At 45.7% G+C, this 20,723-nt stretch overlaps 1 protein-coding gene across 3 annotated transcripts in view; it reads right to left on the bottom strand.

The window, feature by feature from the left end:
* Nucleotides 1–734: 734 nt before the first annotated feature.
* The window catches only part of CHRNB3 (cholinergic receptor nicotinic beta 3 subunit), a 127,736-nt gene continuing 107,747 nt past the window's right edge, over nt 735–20,723 (bottom strand). For all 3 annotated transcript variants that reach the window (XM_039544682.1, XM_039544688.1, XM_039544683.1), the window contains 2 exons: nt 7,694–7,814; nt 735–803 (listed from right to left, as the gene is read on the bottom strand). In XM_039544682.1, the coding sequence (XP_039400616.1) occupies nt 7,715–7,814 (100 nt within the window). In that variant the 3' untranslated portion in view covers nt 735–803; nt 7,694–7,714. The remainder of the gene's footprint in view (nt 804–7,693; nt 7,815–20,723) is intronic.

The following is a 20,723-nucleotide window of genomic DNA, read 5'->3' as shown; positions in this document are numbered from 1 at the left end:
ACCATGAGCGCCTACCTCAGGGCAGACTGTCAGAAAACAGGCAGACACCCCCAGCTGATGGTGTGCTCTATAATTAGATTCCCCCAAGCCAGTAACAAATGTGAACTCCTGCATCACTAGAACAGTCTGACCATGGAGTCATGGACAGTCCCCCTGTATTCTCCAGTCTATCTTGCCATCCAGACAAACTAGACTTAGTGATAAAAGGTCACATATCCCAAAAATCACACCACATTTAGGTTGCTTCCAGTCCCAAGAGACCAGTCACTTACCCCAGATCAACTGGTACTCTAGATCTTACACTAAAGATAACGCTGGCAGCCAATTCTATAGTAAACTCATTTAAGGTTTATTAGCTAAGAAAAGGACATGAGCGTTATTGAGAGGTTAGCAGGTAAAATATATGCACAGGTGAATCACAATTTGTAATTCCAAATAGTGGCAGTGATGTAATAAACTACCAGTTTCAGGGTATCCCAAATTGTCTGTATGGATCTCTGCTTTGCATCTGGCACACGTCCCTGTAAGAGTCCAGAGATGAAGGCTCTTTCCTTGAATCCATACCTATAGCTTCTTCTCACAGAAGACAAGCTGACAGGGTCACTACCCACGCGGACTTTTCCTTTGATGACAGAGCGTGAGGCATGCATTTTGAGTCTTTGACCTCCAATTATCGCACACAATGATGGTTTGCTTTGAAATTAGCACTTTTCTGTTAGTTCTTCATTTGCATTCCACAAGGCTTCTTTCTCCTTTGGCAGGTTATTTCTTGACCAGGGTATACACAATGTAAATGTTTGCAACTGCATTATAACGGGATACAGATAAGTGAAAACAATGCAAGTAATATCCCACTACTTTTCCTGAAGCGTAAACCCAAATACACTCTTATACATTTAACAATTATTTTGATCTATACTAATACACAAGTGAATTGGCCTGGGGCTCTGGCATGAGCTGGCACCTGGTCTACCAGCGTCACAAGTTATAAATCTTTTTAAACTTAAGTTGAAATTAAACTAAATGTCAGAATGAAACTAAATCAGAAAGTTGAATAAAAAATACTCCATTTTGATTTTGAATTGTTTCAAAAATCTTCTGTCAAATTTCCTCCAAACTGACACGTTCTCATGAAACACTTCGATTTTGACAAAACTGCAATTTCCAGCAGAAAACTGTTTCCACTGGAAAATTTTGGACCAGCTTTACTTAGCTGGATCAGCTCCCTTTAGTGTCTAGTCAGTGTCTGTACTGGGAGTTTTGTATTGTAGAAAGAGAGACACCCATGACAAATAACAGAGCCAGCCCAAGACTATTTCCACTGAAGTCAATGGAAAAACTCCCACTGACTCCACTAACAGCAACAACTAGCTTTACAAAAGTCTCAGATCCCCTCCAGCACTAAGCCTTCCACCTTCGGCCCAACTCACTACAAGTGGGACAGCTAAAGAAAAATACCCTCATTGGAATGCTGGTTTGGAGTGAGCGCTTCCTCATTTCTGCTCATTGTTCTTGCTCAGGAAGTCAATGCTAATTCATTATTATCATCATGGTGCCTAGGAGCCTAATCATGGTCCTGAACCCCCTTGTCTTGGGTGCTACAGATACCCAGAGAAGAGAGACAGTCCCTGCCCCAAATGGTTAGGTTTTTCCCCTTACAAAATTGCAGCCTGGCTAGAAGGATTGTGTGGAAATTACCACCAATCCACAGGATGAAGGAGTCTGGAGTTGTTCCTGGTTTTGCCACACATTCCCTGCGTGACCTTAGATTTGTCATTTCACATCTCTGTGGCTCATCCTCCCTGTCCATAAAGTGGCGATAACCGTTCTGATCAGCCTCATAATAATATTATATCCAACATAGTACTGGTTATTATTGGCTAGTATTACATAGCGTTATTATATCCAACCTGATGCGAGTTCCTACAACCGTATACGGAGAACGTATGAGAGAGGACTAGTTTCTAGCCTATAGACAGAGTGGCTGTCATAGATTGGGATCTCTGGTTCACAGGGATGGCAGATGGAGGAGGGTGTCCTTTCCGTGTTGTGTGTGGGTTAGAGGCAACGTGTCCGTGTCTGATGCTGTGCAGGGGTGGGTGACCTGGAGCAGGGTTTGTGGCTGCGGTGAAGTTCATAGGAGTTGGTGCTCAGATTAGTATGTGCCCTCCTTGCTTTGGATAACAACGCCCTCATTGGGTTGCCTGCAGAGATTGAAAATGGGCCTCTAGATCTAAAGGGGGAAAAGTCTCTATTGTTTGAGCTGTAGGACTAGGGCTGGGAGCGAGGAGGCAGCAGCAGCAGCCGCCTCATAAACCTCTTACTTGGTCCAGTCCGCGGACAGAAACGGACTCACTCAGCCAGTGCGTTACAGCTGGCTGGGAAACACGTTCGTCACAGGGCTTGTGAAACTCACAGATTCTTGTGTTTTTAATTGGAGCCTCATGGTTCAGCCCTGAAGGGAAAGGCAGATTGTGCTTCTACCTGAACCCCTCCCCTCTGAAAAGGAAGGCTCCATGGGAAGAATCTGCTGGTGAAATCACAGCAACACCCTCTCCATCTCCCTCAGGAGCCATGGCGGAAATCAGTGGGGGCTCAAAGGAGTGGGGACCTGGCAACTTCTCTTCATGGGCTTGCTGAGGGAGTAGGCAAGCTGAGGGGAGTGCGGGCAGCAAGGGTGCACTCTCTCCTGGGATGCCGGCAGGAGCCAAAGGTCCGAACTCTAGCTGTCAGGGTCAGCAACGGCAAGGGAAAAACGTCACCAGGACAAACTTCCAGCCCTTGTGGTCGGTTTGCAACTTCAGGCCTGCAAATGATTTAATTAACCACCCAGCCTTCCCAAAAACACCTGGATGAAGGCAATAGAATAAACGTAGCCCAGAGTTTCTGAGGCCAGACACTCCTGAGAGATGACATACAAACAAAATTTGAAAAAACTGGCATGTGATGGAGTGTAGTGCACATAGGACCTGAATGGGTTAATTAGGCCTTGAAAGACCACTTATGTTATCTGGCTGCAGCTGAAGAGGGAGGAACTGGGTAGTGACTATAAAGGCAGGAAGTCTGGAGCAGAAGGGGGCTGCAGGGAGAGGTGAGTCTGCAGTTGCTCTGGGAGTAGAGGTGGTGAGGATGAAGCCCAAGGGAGGAAGAACAAGCCTGAGGAGAGAAGTCTGGCAAGGCATAAAGCAGCAGTTGGGGAGAGCAGCAGGCTCTGGTGGTGCACCCTGAAAGACGGGTGGGCTGTGGACTGCCAGGTAGGGAGCTCTGGGAGGGGCTCATGGAGGAACAGAGTAAGGGGACCTTAAGAGGCTGAAAAGGACAAGCCTGAGGAGGGCAGAAGCTGGTCTGAGTTTATATTTTTATGCTGGAATCTTGCTTGGGGGATTCCAGGGAATGGCTCTGGGAGTCCTGCCCCTGAAAGAAGGATGAACCCCAAGACAAGGTAGGCAGGAGCAAGGAGCTGCACATTGCAGACCTTGGCTTCTAGTTGTAGGGTCCCTGGGCTGGGACCCGGTATAGTGGGTAGGCCTGGCTTCCCCTATAAGCCACTGGAGAAGGTGGCAGGAAGCGCCTTCCTGCACCTGTGTGAGGGAAAAGGACACTGGAAAACCCTGAGGCAAGCATGTGAGGGCCAAAGACCCTCTGGTAGCACATTAGACGGATTTATGTTGGACTTTCTGTTACCCACAGACGGGGTGGATTAAATTGTAACCTGGCTGGAGGGCTGAGTTAGGGGATGAGAAATTGCCAGGGAGACAGTCAGCGCGGGTGTGGGGGCCAGATGGGGACAGCGAGAGCAGGTGCTCTAGCCACGGGCGAACTTCTTCACAGTGCAGGTCATCTGAGTCCACAGCCTTCCAAGGATGATGGATGCCCTATGACCATCCATGACTGATGGGACAGAGATTTTTTAACCCTCTTTTTTACCTCTTCTCCAAGCAAGCTCTTGGTCTTGAGCCTTCCAATGCATCTCTTTCAGGAAGACATCCAAGATGGATGGAGGATCCAGGGGATGACAGATGAACAATGAAAACTGCTCCAAAAAAAAAAATGAGAGAACAGAGAATGACACAGGCCTCAAGATCAAGGGTGTGTGGTGTTGGAACAGAGGGAGAGGAGTTTCAGGAGACATTTGCAGGCAGGGGAGGAGCTGGCGACTGGCAGCTGACTGTTGTTCCACCCAGAGGACAATGACACACACACTACATACTCTCATACTGCTACAACTGCACACACTTGGGGCCCTGCTGCAGCATGTGGACTGACGCCAGATGAAGCTATTATAGAACAAGGGTGTGGTAGGGTGTGCTTAGACGTTTGGGCTTTCTTTTTGCTTTGCTGGGCTCTGGCTGGCATTCAGTAATAATAAGAGTGACCTTGCAGGAGTTATGTTATTGATTGCATTTGACTAGGACCAGATTACATTTGAGCAGCTTTCTTTTGAGAAGAACACATCTGAGCAGATGTTCTGGGCCAGTTTATTCTCAGCTGGTATAAACAGGCATAGCCCTCTGAGAAGGTGGCCCTCTGTCTTTAAACTTTCCCATGATTAAGGTTGCAGGGTCTTGCAGGAGGCATTAGGGAAAGGTACCTAGAACAGAACAGCTACCAGAATTGGGGCTCAAACTGAAATGATCTCTCATACGCTTATTGTTGATCAATAAGTAATAACTTGGTGATGACCAGTAGTTGATAACTTTAACTCTGATCTTATGTTTAGTTCCAGGGGCTCTCAAGTCTGGGTTATTTCCAGACCTTAGATAAATAAACAAACCTTAGATAAATCAGTTTTGATTGGATTTAGTGATTAACAGTAAAGACAGCCCATATACAGAGAGGCATCAGTTTCCAACAGCTGCGGAAGATCTCCCCTGTATCTGTCTGACAGCCTGCATCCAGTCTGTAGATGGCCTCACCTCCCCATGATGTCCCAGGGTAACTACACCCCTTGTTGCCCCCCTGTCCATCACTATAACCCTCACCTGCCTCCCCCGCACCCTCTTTCCCCACTTTATCCCCTCTCCGGTCTTCCTGCCATACACCCTGCAGTCAGCACTGCCAAAATGTGTGCAACAGCAGCCCTGAAAATACCCAGCAAAATTCAAAGCCATCTCCTGCTACATAGCAGAGCGTCATGGGAGTCCTTCTGACGGCCCAGCGACAAAATCTCGACAAAATCTCTCCTGCCCTATCCCAAGTGTCAGCACACTAGAAAGAGAACCCCATGTCCTGATCATTCAGCCACAAAACGCCTCCTTTATATAAAAAGAGACAAATCAGTGTCCCCTAATCTCAGCACTCTTTGAGTTGTGGTTTATTGCAGCTATCTGTAACCTCCTAACCACCTCTTTTTGTCCTATGACTGCAGAGGTGTTAACGGGCCACTCTACCATGAATGGTCCCTTACAATGTGCTAACTATCTACTCATGCTAAACAATGTACTCCACCTTGCATTTAGCAGTGATGCTGGGAGTACCTTTCCCAGCCATGAAGAAGAGCTCCCTGTGGCTTGAAAGCTTGTCTCTCTCACCAACAGAAGTTAGCCCAATAAAAGAGGTTACCTCACCCACCTTGTCTCTCTATTCTGAGTATAGGCAGATTGAGGTAATAAAATGTGATTGGTGTGTTTTCTTTCTCCAGTAGATGGCATCTAGACACCATTCAAGTTGCATATTAATGTTGGTTTTGAGGATTCAGTCTAAAACGTCTTTCTTAAATCTTTAGTTTAATTAGAACTTGATTTTTAAAAAGCAAATCGTGTAAACTGGAAACACTTTGGTTGCCTTTTCAGTCTTTTTTACCTAACTATCAATAGTAGTCTTCTCTAATCCAATGGCAAAGCAGGTGCTTTGGGAAGACCAGGACTCAGGGTATGTCTACACTACCCGCCGGATCAGCCCGAGCACTCTCCCGTCGACTCCTGTACTCCAGCACTGCGAGAGGCGCAGGCAGAGTCGATGGGGGAGCGGCAGCAGTCGACTCACCACAGTGAAGACACCACGTTGAGTAGGTCTACGTCGACTTCAGCTACGTTATTCACATAGACCAGGCCTCAGAGTCACTACTCAAAAATTCTGTTTCCAGATCTCTGAGAAAGTGTGACCTAAAACTAAGTTGTTTGCACTTTATATTGTGGGTGGATTGATAAGTAGTGCAGAGAGAGTTAATAAATGATGGATAGATGTCTTCATAAATGATTAAGGGATATTACACCTCGTGCTGCAAAGTTACATCAGAATGAGACCTAATGTCATGTGGGGCGAGAGGGGATCAAGATTACCCCACCTCTGCCTACTATGGGGTTCTTACCCCTTCCTCTGAAGCATCTGGTCCAGGTCACTGGTGCAGACTAGATAGAACTCAGGTCTGATCCAGTCTGGCAATACCTATAGTCCTAAAATGGCAGCTGTTTCCCACGATTTACAAAGGGATTGTTTGTTAGAGAGTCCAATAAGTTGCTTATAACCATCTATATTGCTTGCTGCTATGCTCCGAACCATCTATAACACACGGCTCTTGCCTATAAACTACTGATTTATCACCCCTTTTGTGACGGGTGGCTGTAAGTTTTTGCAGTTGCCTTTTTATAGAGTGTGGCTTTGCTTTTTAAGTTCCGCTTCCAATTTTCCTGAGACTTGCCTGTGGTGTTCCTCAAAGACTCTTAGCCATGCCTGTATTTTGTCAAGACTCCTTAACTAAGACTGGTGGCTTTAATTTTTATTCCCAGTGTTTAGATTTGTGCTTTGAACCAGACTTGCCTCACCAGGGTCTGGCTAGGTTCACTTCAGAATTAATGTGAATGCCCCTGGCCTTAGCTTGCTTCCATTTCACATCATGTAACAGGACTAACAGCATTAAAAGGGGGAATAATGTTACCAACTTCTACAACCAGCCTGGGCAGAATGTGTCCCCCATTTGGTGTCATCTTTGCATATCTCAGGTCAGCAGGACAGGCCCCTGCCTGTCAGTCTCGAGAGGTGTGCAGGCAGTGGGGACTGGGCAAGAACAGAGAGATTATGGGGGCCATCTGTAGGTTCCACGCAAGAGACTCAGAGTAAAGAGCCCCTGCGCCCAGCCACCTGCTGGCTTGTAGCCATTGGAGCTCTGTATGAACTAAATATAACCACCTGGAGCTGCCAGGCCAGCGTGACCCTATTGCAAAAGTTCATAGGCTTTATATTGACTCTTCTGTAGGGCTCCTCTGGATCTCAGCAAAGGGTATCTAGTATATTAAGTGTTATCTCTGCCCTTCTTTGTGCATTTCTTGACTTTGGCTTGGCTACAAAGTGGCCAAAATACCGACAAATGTATATGGCTTTGGGAGTCTACTAATCACGTCTCCATCTCTGCTTCCTTCAAACTTGGTAGAACTTTTCTACCTTCTGACTTACCATTTCTGAAGCTAGTCTGGCATCTCTATGATTTTTAAGGGGGAGGAGGCAGAAATTTGGCTTATAACGGAAGCTCCCATGCAAACTGCTCAGTTCTATAACACTGATATGGCTGCTTACATTTTCAAAATGCTGTACACATGATCCCTGTGGTAGAGAGAATTATCCTTCACTGCTATGTAAGTGAACACTCCTGAGTCCAATAATTTGTGGTTGGACAAGAGCTTATCTTTTGGGAAGATGTCGGATTTCCCCTAGAACACTGCAAGTGATGAATTCACCACTTCTGTTCTCTACATACCTAACAAGGCCTGGTTTGGGTTCAGTTTTGGAAGATGGGTAAAGATTCCAGAAAGGCATGTGGAGAGAGTAGCTGTGTATATATACATATGATCCAATTTACCGCTCCCCGATCATGGTGCCTATTAAACAGAAATACACAAATATTGTCATTTGGAGTGATCAAGGGGAAAATACCTTCAATCTCAATTAATAATTTTAATCTCAAACTTGTAACAATGGTTAGATTGGAAGTAGGGTTGGCTGAACTGGTCCAGAATTCTAGTCTGGGCTGGATAACACTAAATAATCCAGTAAAAGCACATTTTCAAAGATGACTAATGGACTTGAATGTCCAAATTCCTCTCAAAATTAATGGGAATTGAGAGTCCAGATCCCCACCCATCCACCCCAATTTGCATGTACTGTAATTGATGTTTTGTTTCGGATACCCAGGAACAAGCGTAAATCATGTAAACAATGCATCACAATGAAAATTCTCCAAAAATTTTGGTTTGGCTTTTGAGTGCTCAGCAAAAGCTTAGGTTTGTTCTCATTGCATCTGAACCGGTCCGCCCAGCTCTAATCAATTAATTAGAAATGTATCATCATTACAAAGCCGTTTACATCACTTCAGTGCCAAGTACAACATTAATTCCGTATTAAAGCCTCTCTGACCATCACATGACCTCTCAATGCCGCACAGCAGAAGCTCTTCTAGCCAGAGGCCTTGTTAATAATTGAGATGAAGTGCTTTCCCTGCATTATTGTTTGTGAAGGGAATGGAGGGGGCATTGGCGTTCTTCACTTAAGAAGGGACAGCAATGTTTTCTTCTCAATTTATCATCTGACATGCACTTTTGTATTTCATATAATCAGATAAGAAGCTAAAGTCAGAAACTGATAGCAGTGTCTTTTCGCTTGATCTCCCCCACAGCAAACCTACAATATGTTGCTCGTGTTTTTATATTCCTATTCTGTACGCCCTAATTAATTCTTAATACCTTAGCACAGTCTTTCATTATGGCTCTGCTTTATTTCTGGAAGGCTTGGGGCCGTCAAAACTAACATGTCTCATTTATTTGACAGTTTTATGGTTCACTTGGAACAATTTCCAGAGCTGTCCATCACTCTCCTCCTAGCAACTTTTTTAGCTTTTCTATTTTAATCTCGCGCTAGGGAACAGAGCAGAGTAACAGTCCCTTAAGTGATACTTTCAACTTAAAAGGATGAAGTTCCTCTGAAGTATGCAATGTTTGCTGTAATAGTTTATTATGGTGAGTTTGTTTTTTTGTGGGGCCTGACATTAGTACACTTTGGGGTAAATTATGCCTCTGTGTGGGCAGGTTTATAACTAATCAGATGTGGGGTTTGAACTTTGGCCTTGCAGAACTACAAGCATAAGCAACGTGTCCTTAAGCACAAGGAGTTGCTCTGCTAGCTATAGTAGATATTTAGCATCCTTATGTGGGGTAGTCACTAGTGGAAGACAGGCCCACAGTGTGTTATGTTACAATGCAGCAGAGGTACGGGGAACCCTCTTGCACCCTCTGCAGTCCCACTCGGAGACCGGGCATAGTCTAGAAATGGGAAAAGGCAGCTAGCAGAGCTCTAGCCACCCAGAGAGGTAGAAATGGGGACATGCCCTCCACTCCTACATGTGCTAGAAGGATCACTGCCTACCTGTTAAAGATGTGTAGCAAGGCGCACTCCTCCCTAAAGTCCTAGAGAAGGATTGTCACCTGCATAATACCTTCAGGCCCTGCCATTCAGGCAGGCAGTGTCCTTCCCTGCACAGCCTGGTTGTGGCTCCTAACAGCCCTCACTGTGCCCTGTGTTATTTTAACTGTTTTAGTTACTGTCATATTACTATGTACAGCCACCATTGCCAAATGAGGCAGTAATTTAACAGCAGTCGTTTAAAGTAACCTCTCCATTTCATCACCATTCCTTTTGACATTTATCTTAATACAAATAGGATAAAATAAAGCAGGGAGTATTAACCCAGAGTGTTTCCTACAGGACCTACCAGTCAAAGAACAAGAGCATGAACTCGCTAGGCCTGCAGCTCTCGGAATCACTTGCTAGCTTGCACTATCAATTTAAACCGGGCTTTTTCCGGATTCGATGTACTTGCTATCAGCTGGCACCCAAATATTTCCTGAAATAGCAGGTTTCCAAGGCTGCACTGTGAAATCATTCTGGGAGGAAATGTCCTTAAAGAATTGTGCTCCTCTCCAACGTGGCTATGTAAAAAGGTATCAGTTCTTTCCTCTGCACTCCGTGTGCATGCAGTGCCATAAGTTTGCTCTCTTGCAGGGCCAGCACAGTGAAGGCAGAGTATGGGCTGTATTCTGTTCCTTCATGGCTATCATGTGTTACTAAATTCCATGGGGCCAGATTTTGCAACCCTTTTTCATCATACTCCACAGATCTTCTTATTGACTGTACTTTCTCAAGCAATCAGAATGAGTGTGAGTAGGGTTTGCCGAACGGGACACCTCAACAGACATGTTTACGAAGTCCCAATCAGTCACATCTGTATGAACCCATGGAAGACCATGGGGGTTACATGTGTAACTGTGGGCCTAATTTTGTCTACAGAAGCTCATGGTTGGAGATGATGACTCATGAGAAGAAAAGTATCCAACCTGACTCTTGGAGCCCAGATTGAATTTGAAGTATTGGCAGCTAGATAAAGCATCTTTTAGCTGCTAACAGAGACAGTTTTGATCTGGAACACTGAAAGGAAAGCACAGACCCTCGCAGAGCAGAGCTGCACATTCTCGATACATGAGGGTATAGGAGTGAACAGCTCACTAACATATGTTAAATGGGGGAACTCAAGGGTGAAATCCTGGGTCCATTAAGTGAATAGCAAAGCTCCCGCTGACTTCAGTGGAGCAGGATTTCACCCCAGGAATGCAGTGTTAAGGGTACGTGGCTGAAATGAACCGAAGTCAGAAAGTGCACACGCTCAGGTTCTAGCAGCAACTCTGACTGAGCTGCACTGCACATTGTCTTCTGTCGAGTACATCCGGTTATACCGGTAAAATTTTTAGTCACCCAACTGACTTGGGAGTCTAAGTTGAAAAGCAATGGCTCCTGAGTCACTTGGGTACTTCTGAAAACTTATTTCAAATGTAGGGCTAAACGGTGGTTCTCAGCCACAGCACTGCTCCTAGCATGGTGCTACATTGCCCCAGGAGCAGCAAGAGGGAGATGGCACCTCAGGCAGTGCCAGTGCTGCCCTTGCTTGTTAGGATGGAGCCGAAGCTCCCCCAAGGTGCAGGGTGATGTGGAGAGAGGTGGGGCCAAGGCCTTGCCTCCTCCCCAGTTGTGTGTCTCCTCCCCGGGGTGGGCAGGGGGAGCAGGAAGGAGAGATCCATACCCACCACAGAAGACAAGGATTGCTATTGTGAGTTTTATACTGCTCCATGGGTCCCCCAACAGCTCAGCAGGAGTGACGCACACAATCTGATCCTTAACCAGAGAACCGGGATTCGAAAGGGTGTGTATGTGCAGTAGTACTCGGGACACACTCAGGCTGTGGTTGGACGCTTCATTGTTGAATTTTCTGATGATGGGTGATTTTACACAGGCAGCGCTGAGTTTGCATTAGCAATGACATCAGCAGTGAGTCAGGATTTGAGTTCTTGCAGGTTGTTTCCATTAGGAGGAGGAGAGTGATGATGGAGTTAAGTATTTCTTCGGTGTAATCCTATTTACAAAAAATGTATAGAAAACTCTTTTCCTGAACACAATAGAAATGAAACAATAGGAGATGGCTTCCTTGCTTGCAGTTCCAAGCCTCTTTCCAGCAAGCACTCTACCCCAAAAGTCTCTCAGCTTTTACTCAGCGTTGTACTACAAGTCTTCTCCCACTGTCCTTGGCTTTCTGCTGCTTTCTGTTTCTCTATCTCTCTCACACAGACTCCCAGGTGCAATCTGCTCCAGGGGGAAGGGATAGCTCAGTGGTTTGAGCATTAGCCTACTAACCCCAGAGTTGTGAGTTCAAGTCTCAAGGGGGCCATTTAGGATCTGGGGTAAAAGTCTGTCTGGGGATTGGTTCTGTTTTGAGCAGAGGGTTGGACCTGATGTCCCTTACATCTTGTGAATCACTAGCCCTTTGGGCTGCATGGCTCAACTCTTACTCCAGTCTTGCATGTGGCCTGTGTTTTGGGTGGGGTCTCCTATCTAGCCCAGAAAATTGCTCAATTGCTTCTGATATTTGTCCTGAACACAGGGCAACTGGTATACACACCAGCTTCACTGATGTTTTCCCAGCCCCTAGCATCACTGTAATATTTTGCAATTAATGTCCTATGTCATTAGAGGAAAAAATTAAAACTAATAAAAAACCCAAAGCTATCCAACCTGTGAAGTTTACAAACTCTGCCAGCTTCTCAAGTAGATTTTAACCACTCATTACTTTCAGTCTAATTAGCTCGCAGAGCTCACAAACTCTGCCACTTTCCCAAAGAGATGTAAATTCCTTGAACTGGAGTGCAGTTGCATTCCTCCAAAGCCAGGAGCTGTTCAGGAGCAGGATTTGCAGCCTTGCAGAGACTGGAGCTCTGTGGAAGAGAAGTTAGAGCCTTAGGCTGTATTTACACTACTGCGGTAAGTCAACCTATGCTACGCAACTCCAGTCGACATACCTTAGGTTGAGTTACCACGGGGGGAGAAACTCTCCCGTCGACTTACCTTACTCTTCTCGTCGGGTGTAGAGTACATGGGTCAACTGGAGAATGATCTGCTGTCGATTTGGTGGGTCTTCACTAAACCTGCTAAAGCAACTGATGGTGCATCGATCTCAGAGCATCAATCCCAGCTGTAGTGAAGAAGTAGCCTTCCAGAGTTTAGGAACCCTGCTGCTAAAAGTAGCAGGAATTTAAGCTCCTGGGAGTGGCCTGAGCACGATTAACCAGCTGTGCATGCCTGAACAGGGTGGGCCAGATCCTCAGCTAAACTCTGACAGGGCACGCTCTATGCAGCTCTGCTGATGCCAATGGAGTTCTATAGGGTGTCCATTAGACTATAGTTTGGCTGCAGATTCTGAGTTAAATGAAAGTTGGTCTACTTACTTGAGACACACATATCTCAGTAACTGTAATGCAGGGTGACTTAAAACACGTTAAGTCGTGTATATGAGGCACATCTAGCCACTCCACCCTGTAGGAAAGCAAATAGGGAGGACCTGGTTGATATTTTGAAAGTGGAAGGCAGCTTGGGTGAAAGTGATCATGAAATGGTAGAGGTCATGATTTTAAGGAATGGAAGGAGGGTGAACAGCAAAATAAAGACCATGGATTTCAAGAAGACAGGCTTTAGCAAACTCAGGGAGTTGATAGGTAAGATCCCATGGGAAGCAAGTCTCAGGGGAAAAACTATTGAAGACAGTTGAAAGTTTTTCAAAGAGACATTATTAAGGGCACAAGAGCAAACTAGCCCTCTGCATAGGGAAAGATAGAAAGTATGGCAAGAGACCACCCTGGCTTATCCAGGAGATCTTCAGTGATCTGAAACTCAAAAAGAGAGTCCTACAAAAAGTGGAAACTAGGTCAAATTACAAAGGATGACTATAAACAAATAACACAAGTATGTAGGGACAAAATTAGAAAAGTCAAGGCACAAAATGAGCTCAAACTAGCTAGAGACATAAAGGGTAACAAGAACACTTTCTATAAATACATTAGAAGCAAGAGGAAGACCAAGGACAGGGTAGGCCCATTACTCAGTGAGGGGGGAAAGACAATAACAGAAAATGTGGAAATGGCAGAGGTGCTTAATGATGACTTTGTTTCAGTTTTCACCATGAAGGTTGGTGGCAACTGGACATCTAACAGTGAATGCCCGTGAAAAAAAGGTAGGATCAGAAGAGGCTAAAATAGGGAAAGAACAAGTTAAAAATTACTTAGACAAGTTAGATGTCTTCAAATCACCAGGCCTGATTAAATGCATCCTAGAATACTCAAGGAACTGACTGAGGAGATATCTGAGCCATTAGTGATTATCTTTGAAAAGTTGTGGAAGACGAGAGAGAATCCAGAAGTCTGGAAAAGGGCAAATATAGTGCCAATCTATAAAAAGAGAAATAAGGACTACCTGGAGAATTACCAACCAGTCAGCTTAATTTCTGAACCCAGAAAGATAATGGAGCAAATAATTAAGCAATCAATTTGTAAACATCTAGAAGATACGGTGATAAATAACAGTCAGTATGGATTTGTCAAGAACAAATGGTGTCAAAGCAACCTGATAGCTTCCTTTGACAGGGTAACAAGCCTTGTGGATGGGGGGGAAGCAGTAGACGTAGTATATCTTGACTTTAGTAAAGCTTTTGATACTGTCTCACATGACCGTCTCATAAACAAACTAGGGAAATGCAACCTAGATGGAGCTACTAAGAGATGGGTGCATAACTGGTTGGAAAACCGTTCCCAGAGAGTAGTTATCAAAGGTTCACAGTCATGCTGAAAAGGCATAATGAGTGGGATCCCGCAGGGATCAGTTCTGGGTCCTGTTCTGTTCAATATCTTCATCAATGATTTAGATAATGGCATAGAGAGTGCACTTATAAAGTTTGCAGACGATACCAAGCTGGGAGGGGTTGCAAGTGTTTTGGAGGATAGGCTTATAATTCAAAATGATCTGGACAAACTGGAGAAATGGTCTGAAGTAAATAGGAGGAAATTCAATAAGGACAAATGCAAAGTGCTCCACTTAGGAAGGAACAATCAGTTGCACACATACAAAATGGGAAAAGACTGCCTAGGAAGAAGTACTGTGGAAAGGGATCTGGGGGTCTAGTGGACCACAAACTAAATATAAGTCAACAGTGTAATGCTGTTGCAAAAAAAAAAAAGCAAACGTCATTCTGGGATGTATTAGCAGCAGTTTTGTAAGCAAGACACAAGAAGTAATTCTTCTGCTCTACTCCACGCTGATTAGGCCTCAACTGGAGTATTGTGTCCAGTTCTGGGCACCACATTTCAGGAAAGATGTGGACAAATTGGAGAAAGTCCAGAGAAGAGCAACAAAAATGATTAAAGGTCTAGAAAACATGACCTATGAGGGAAGATCGAAAAAATTGGGTTTATTTAGTCTGGAAAAGAGAAGACTGAGAGGAGACATGATAACAGTTTTCAAATACATAAAAGGTTGTTACAAGGAGGAGGGAGAAAATTGTTGTTCTATCTTCTGAGGATAGGACAAGAAGCAATGGGCTTAAATTGCAGCAAGGGAGGTTTATGTTGGACATTAGGAAAAACTTCCTAACTGTCAGGGTGGTTAAGCACTGGAATAAATTGCCTAGGGAGGTTGTGGAATCTCCATCATTGGAGATTTTTAAGAGCAGGTTAGACAAACCCCTGTCAGGGATGGTCTAGATAATACTTAGTCCTGCCATGAGTGCAGGGGGCGGGCTAGAGACCTCTTGAGGTCCCTTCCAGTCCTATGATTCTATGTAATGATTTGTCATTCGCACTGGAGAATAACTGGATGGGGCAGGGGCAGCTCTAGCTTTTTTGCCACCCCAAGCACGACAGCCTTCGGCGGTGCGCCTGCGGGAGGTCTGCCGGTCCTGCAGCTTTGGCGTACCTGCCGCTGAATCAGCAGGACCGGCGGACCTCCTGCAGGCAAGCCACCGAAGGCTGCCTGACTGCCGTCCTTGCAGGGACCAGCAGGGCGCCCCCCGCGGCTTGCCACCCCAGGCACGCGCTTGGAGCATTGGTGCCTGGAGCCGCCGCTGGATGGGGGAAATTTATGCACAGCAGGACAAAATAAACAGGAGTGCAGAGTTAACAACAATTTACCACGTTCTGTACTAGTTTGTTTCTAAATGGTCCATGTGTAGCCACCTGCTGCAGTAGTGTACTCTTAAGATGTCAGAAACATGAGTTAACCATGCGGCAAGGCCTACATGTGAAAGCAATGACTGCTCTGCATCTCATACGCCAGATTGTAGCACCAATACCAAAAGCTCCATGGCATGGGAAGCTACTAAAGGGCTCTTGAGCACTCTCGCTAGAACAGTGGCCCCCAGACTGTGGGATGCACCCCCCTAAGGGGGTGTAGAGGAATGCATTACAGATCCCCCCCCCCCGTTGTGCTAGGTGCTGTACAAACACATAACAAGAGACAGTCTCTGTCCTGACTAGGGTGACCAGATGTCCCAATTTTATAGGGACAGTCCCGATATTTGGGGCTTTGTCTTATATAGGTGCCAATTACCGCCCACCCCATCCCGATTTTTCACCTTTACTATCTAGTCACCCTAGTCCTGACGAGCTCACCATCTAAACAGACAAGACAAACAGGAAGCTCTACTACCCTGTGTTACAGATGGGGAACTGAGGCACAGAGCAGTTACAGGACTTGCCCAAGGTCACACAAGAAGTCCTGCAGCAGAGATGGGAACTGAGTGTGCATCTCCTGGGTGCTAAGCTAGTGCCTTAACTGCAAGAGCAACCTTCCTATTGGAAGAGGCAGTGACATGGGTCCTGTTCGTAGCATACAGGAGAAACTGGGCCCGTTCTAGCTGTCATGTGTTAAGTTTGTTCCGTTAAAGGTGAATCCCCCTGAGTTAATTGCTCATTTAACAGTCAGTGGAGACATTAGTCATGGTTCTATAATGACCATTATTTACTGATCTCCCCCTTGCCCCCCATTTTGTCACAATGCAGATTCTGAGGTTTCAGTTTAAATCTTCTTCCTTCCGTATGCTCTTTCAAAGCAAAACAAAGGCAAAGAGATTGTCTTCTGGCCATAATGACCTCAGAATTTCTCCTTATATTTTTGCCTGGAGGCCATAGGAGGTATTGTTGGCTCTGTCTGTCCCAGAAACGTCTAACCCGATGACGATCACTGAGCCATACATTAAATGAAGTATGTATAATTCCTCCTGCAGATCTCTCTAACCATCACACAGTCAGGCTTCACGTTCCAGCACTGCCTTGTAAATACAAAAATCTACTGGCTAGTTTCATAGCTTCTCAACTGTCCCTTAAATAGAAAGAAGTGCCCACCAGCAATGCCTAAGAGTCCGACAGGCCAAGCTCTCCGCATAGGTGAGGTCCTGCCATATTTCTCTATTTCCTCTGCTTACAGTTGGGAGCTCGCCAGCAGTTTGCTTTTCAATTGCAGCATTATTGCTTTTCCATTAGGAATGTTTTTAGAAAATACAGATGAGATTTTTTTTTTCTTCAGAGCCATTTAGGGAGCGGAGTTTTAATCTCCATTTACCATCCATCTGAATGGCAATTGGGTTTCTGCAGTCCTCAGGCAGCTTTGGAACTTTTGGTCTGGGTGTACGTGGGTCCTGCTCATAGCATACAGGAGAAACTGGGCTGGTTCTAGCTGTCGAGTTTGTTCTTTGTATTAGACCTAAGGAAGACAAGCTTTTGAGCTACACAGAGCTCTTCAGGTCTGGGAAAGCTACCCAGTGTCACAGCTAAATACAAGGTTGAACAGATATTTTAGCTTTCAGAGTAGCAGCTGTGTTAGTCTGTATCAGCAAAAAGAACAGGAGTCCTTGTGGCACCTTAGCGACTAACACATTTATTTGGGCATTAGCTTTCATGGGCTACAGCCCACTTCATCGGACGCATGCAGTGGAAAATACAGTAGGAAGATATATATACACAGAGAACATGAAACAGTGGGTGTTGCCATACCAACTGTAATGAGAGTAATTAATTAAGGTGAGCTATTAGCAGCAGGAGAAAAAAAACTTTTGTAATGAGTAGTCGTAAATAGTCACCACATTCTAAGGCAGTGGCTCTCAACCATGCAAGATCTTCCAGGGGGCACATCAACTCATCTAGATATTTGCCTAGTTTTAACACAGGCTACTTAAAAAGCACTAGTGAAGTCAATACAAACTAAAATTTCATACGACTTGTTTATACTGCTCTAGATACTATACCCTGAAGCGTAAGTACAATATTTATATTCCAGTTGATTTATCTTATAATCATATGGTAAAAATGAGAACGTAAGCAATTTGTCAGTAACAGTGTGCTGTGACACTTTTGTATGTTTGTCTGATTTAAGTAGTTTTTAAGTGAGGTGAAACTTGGGGGGTATCCAAGAGAAATCGGACTCCTGAAAGGGTAGAGTAGTCAGGAAAGGTTGAGCCACTCTTCTAAGGCCTGTTAACATCCCTTTAGTCATAGGACAAAAATAGGGGGGCTAGGGCGTTGACCACTCTGAACTGCCAGAGGAGAACTGAAGCCCTAAGACCCTGAGGGGTGGAAGGGACCCAGAGCTCAAGCTCCAGCCTGACCCCAGAGGTCTACGCAGCAATGAAACAGCCTGTTAGCCCCAGCCCCGTGACCCGAGTCAGCTGGCAGGGGCCAGCAATGGGTTTTTCTTTGCTGGGTAAACATACAATCTCCCATTGCATTACAGCTTCGTCAAAGCCTGCAGAATATTAAAAGCAATATTACTAAATCATCCAATTACAGAAGCAGGAGCAGCTGCTGTGGCTTTCAGCAAAGTTTATGGCCTCTTCAGGATCAGTGAAGAAAGACTTAACCACATCTCTGCCAAGAAAAGTATTCCACATTTTGTGATGAGATGCCCCTGGTATTTTTGGCCTCTGAACTCCAAACATCTCCTGTGACTGAGAGAGAGGACAGCTCGGTTTCTGCACCAATTTCCCTATTTTGAAAAAAAATATTTAAATTTCTTCTTTGAAATACTAAGATGTGTTCTAATGGCAAGACATTATAAATCAGCCAAACAAGATGAAATAGCTTTTCCTTCCAAAGATAAAGATATCATCAAGATATAGATGAGGGAATAATTCCCAACTGAGAATTTATTCAATGACTTTATCTTCTTCTCTGCTCAGGAGTTAGCCGTGGCCAGAATGATTCTGGAGTTTCTTCAGCAGAGAAGCCTGAGCATGGAGGTTGTTCAGCCTTCAAATTGGCACTGTTACAACGGGATATACCATTAGACATGCCTCTTGTCGTTTATGTGACTAATTTGTATTATGAAGGCTCCAATTCCACAATATGATGCAGGCAGGCAAACTCCTGTGCCAGGGTACCACTTTACACAGCATTTTGGAGCAAGTCTCTGAACCTGGATCGAGAGACTTGAGATAGCACAGCTTGTATAGATAACACTTTGAAGTTGCGGGTTAGGCTGGAGTCTGGGCTCTGACGCCTAGGGAGGTGGGCAGGGAACTGGTGAATGGGGAGACTACAATGGGTCACTGACAAGTGAACTCTCAGGTTGGAGGGAAGTTAATAGTGGTCTTGGGACCAGTCCCATTTAACATTTTCATGAATGCCCTTGGCACAAAAAGTGGGCATGGGCTAATAAAATTTGTGGGTGACCCAAAGTTGGGAGGTATTGCCAAGACAGAGGAGGACCAGAATATTGTGCAAGAAGATCTGGACAACCTTGAAAACTGGGGTTATAGAAAAGGGATGACATTTAATAGTGCAAGGTCATGCACTTAGGGACTAACAAGAATTTGTGCCATAAACTGGGCATGTATCAGTTGGAAGCGACAGAGGAGGAGAAAGACCTGGCTGTACTGGTTGCTCACAGGATGACTGAGCTGCCAATGCGACGCAGCTGTGAAAAAAGCTAATGTAGCCCTAGGATGCATCAGGCGAGGTATTTCCAGCAGAGATAAGGGGGTGTTAGTACCATTACACAAGGCATTAGTGAGAGCTCATCTGCAATCGTGTGTGCAATTCTGGTCTTCCATGTATAAAAAAGGTGAATTAAAACTGGAACAGGTGCAGAATTGGGCAACTAGGATGATCAGAGGAATAAAGAACCTACTTGTGAGAGGAGACTTGGGGTATGTCTGCACTGCAATGTAAGCCCAGGGTTAGTGGGACTCAAGTCGGCTGACCTGTGTCAGAGAACCCTGGGCTTGAGCATCTGTCACAGAGTCCCCAGCGTGATGCTCTGGAACTGCTCTGTATGAAGCCAGTCAGGACTCTGGGGGAGCCTCCTCTCTCTGAGCAGACTGTCACCAGGGCAAGAAGCTTACACAGCTTCGACCTTCCTGGGTCTGACCTCGGAGCATTCAGAATCCCCTTCCTCACCGTGCGCTTCCTGCAGCGAGTCTGCCCGAGCAGGGCTCCTGGGAAAGCCAGAGGGCCCTGTCCCCCAACTCCGCAGTCAGCAGCGACTCAGCCCGCGTTGTAAAACAGAAGGTTTATTAGTTGACAGGAACACAGCATAGAGCAGAGCTCTTTAGCCCAGAAATCAGTGACTTTCAGCCAAGTCCATCTTGGGGGACCCCAGGCCAGACGCCCTGGACTCTTCCTCTTCCAGTCCCACAGAGCAGACTGCCTTGGACCCCACTGCCTGGTCTCCAGCCTGCCTGTTGCTCCTTCTCCGGTCCATGTCCTGCTTCCCGGGCACAGTGTCACCTGGTCGCCTCTCACTCCTGGTTCTCTGGTTACGAAGGGCACTGGCCATCACGTATGTGCAGGCAGCTGGAGCAGCCTCCCCTGCCCCAATGGCCTCAGCAAAAGTTGCACACCCAGTTCCCACCACCTCGGCATTGGTGCAGTACAGAGGGAAACTGAGGCACACACAGTATTAGTACAGGGCAGTAAGACTCACATGCAGCATAACAAGGAAAAACCCCACTTGGTCACAGCATTTACATAGTATTTTAACTTTACATTAAGACTTTTTTAACCTGTACTCAACCCCAGGGCTCTGGCATCCACACTGCAGTGCACAGATCTCAGTCAAAGTACCCATATCCCAGAGTCCCTAGTGCCCTCCTCCCATCCTGAAGTGGGGCCATTCTCGCCCTAGGCCCATGGTACACTGTAGGAAAAGTTTGGTGCCTGCCCTGAACATTACAGGAAATGTGAAGCCGCTTGCTTTGCCAAAGGCTTGATCGGTTCACTCTGCATTGCAAACCCACGGGGCTCTCTGCCAGTGTGCTGGCCGACCGTGATCAGAGCCGAGTGGGTTAATGTGGACCTGAGCTGCTGCCATTTAGAAAGGTGGGGTGGCTTCCATTTTCACTAGAGTGGATTGCAGATTGTTGGGATAGAGGA

This window comes from Mauremys reevesii, linkage group 6, assembly GCF_016161935.1.
Source record: "Mauremys reevesii isolate NIE-2019 linkage group 6, ASM1616193v1, whole genome shotgun sequence".
NCBI classification, from domain to species: Eukaryota; Metazoa; Chordata; order Testudines; family Geoemydidae; genus Mauremys; species Mauremys reevesii.
Note: the sequence above shows the minus strand (reverse complement) of the source record. Positions and strands in the feature narration are given on the sequence as shown.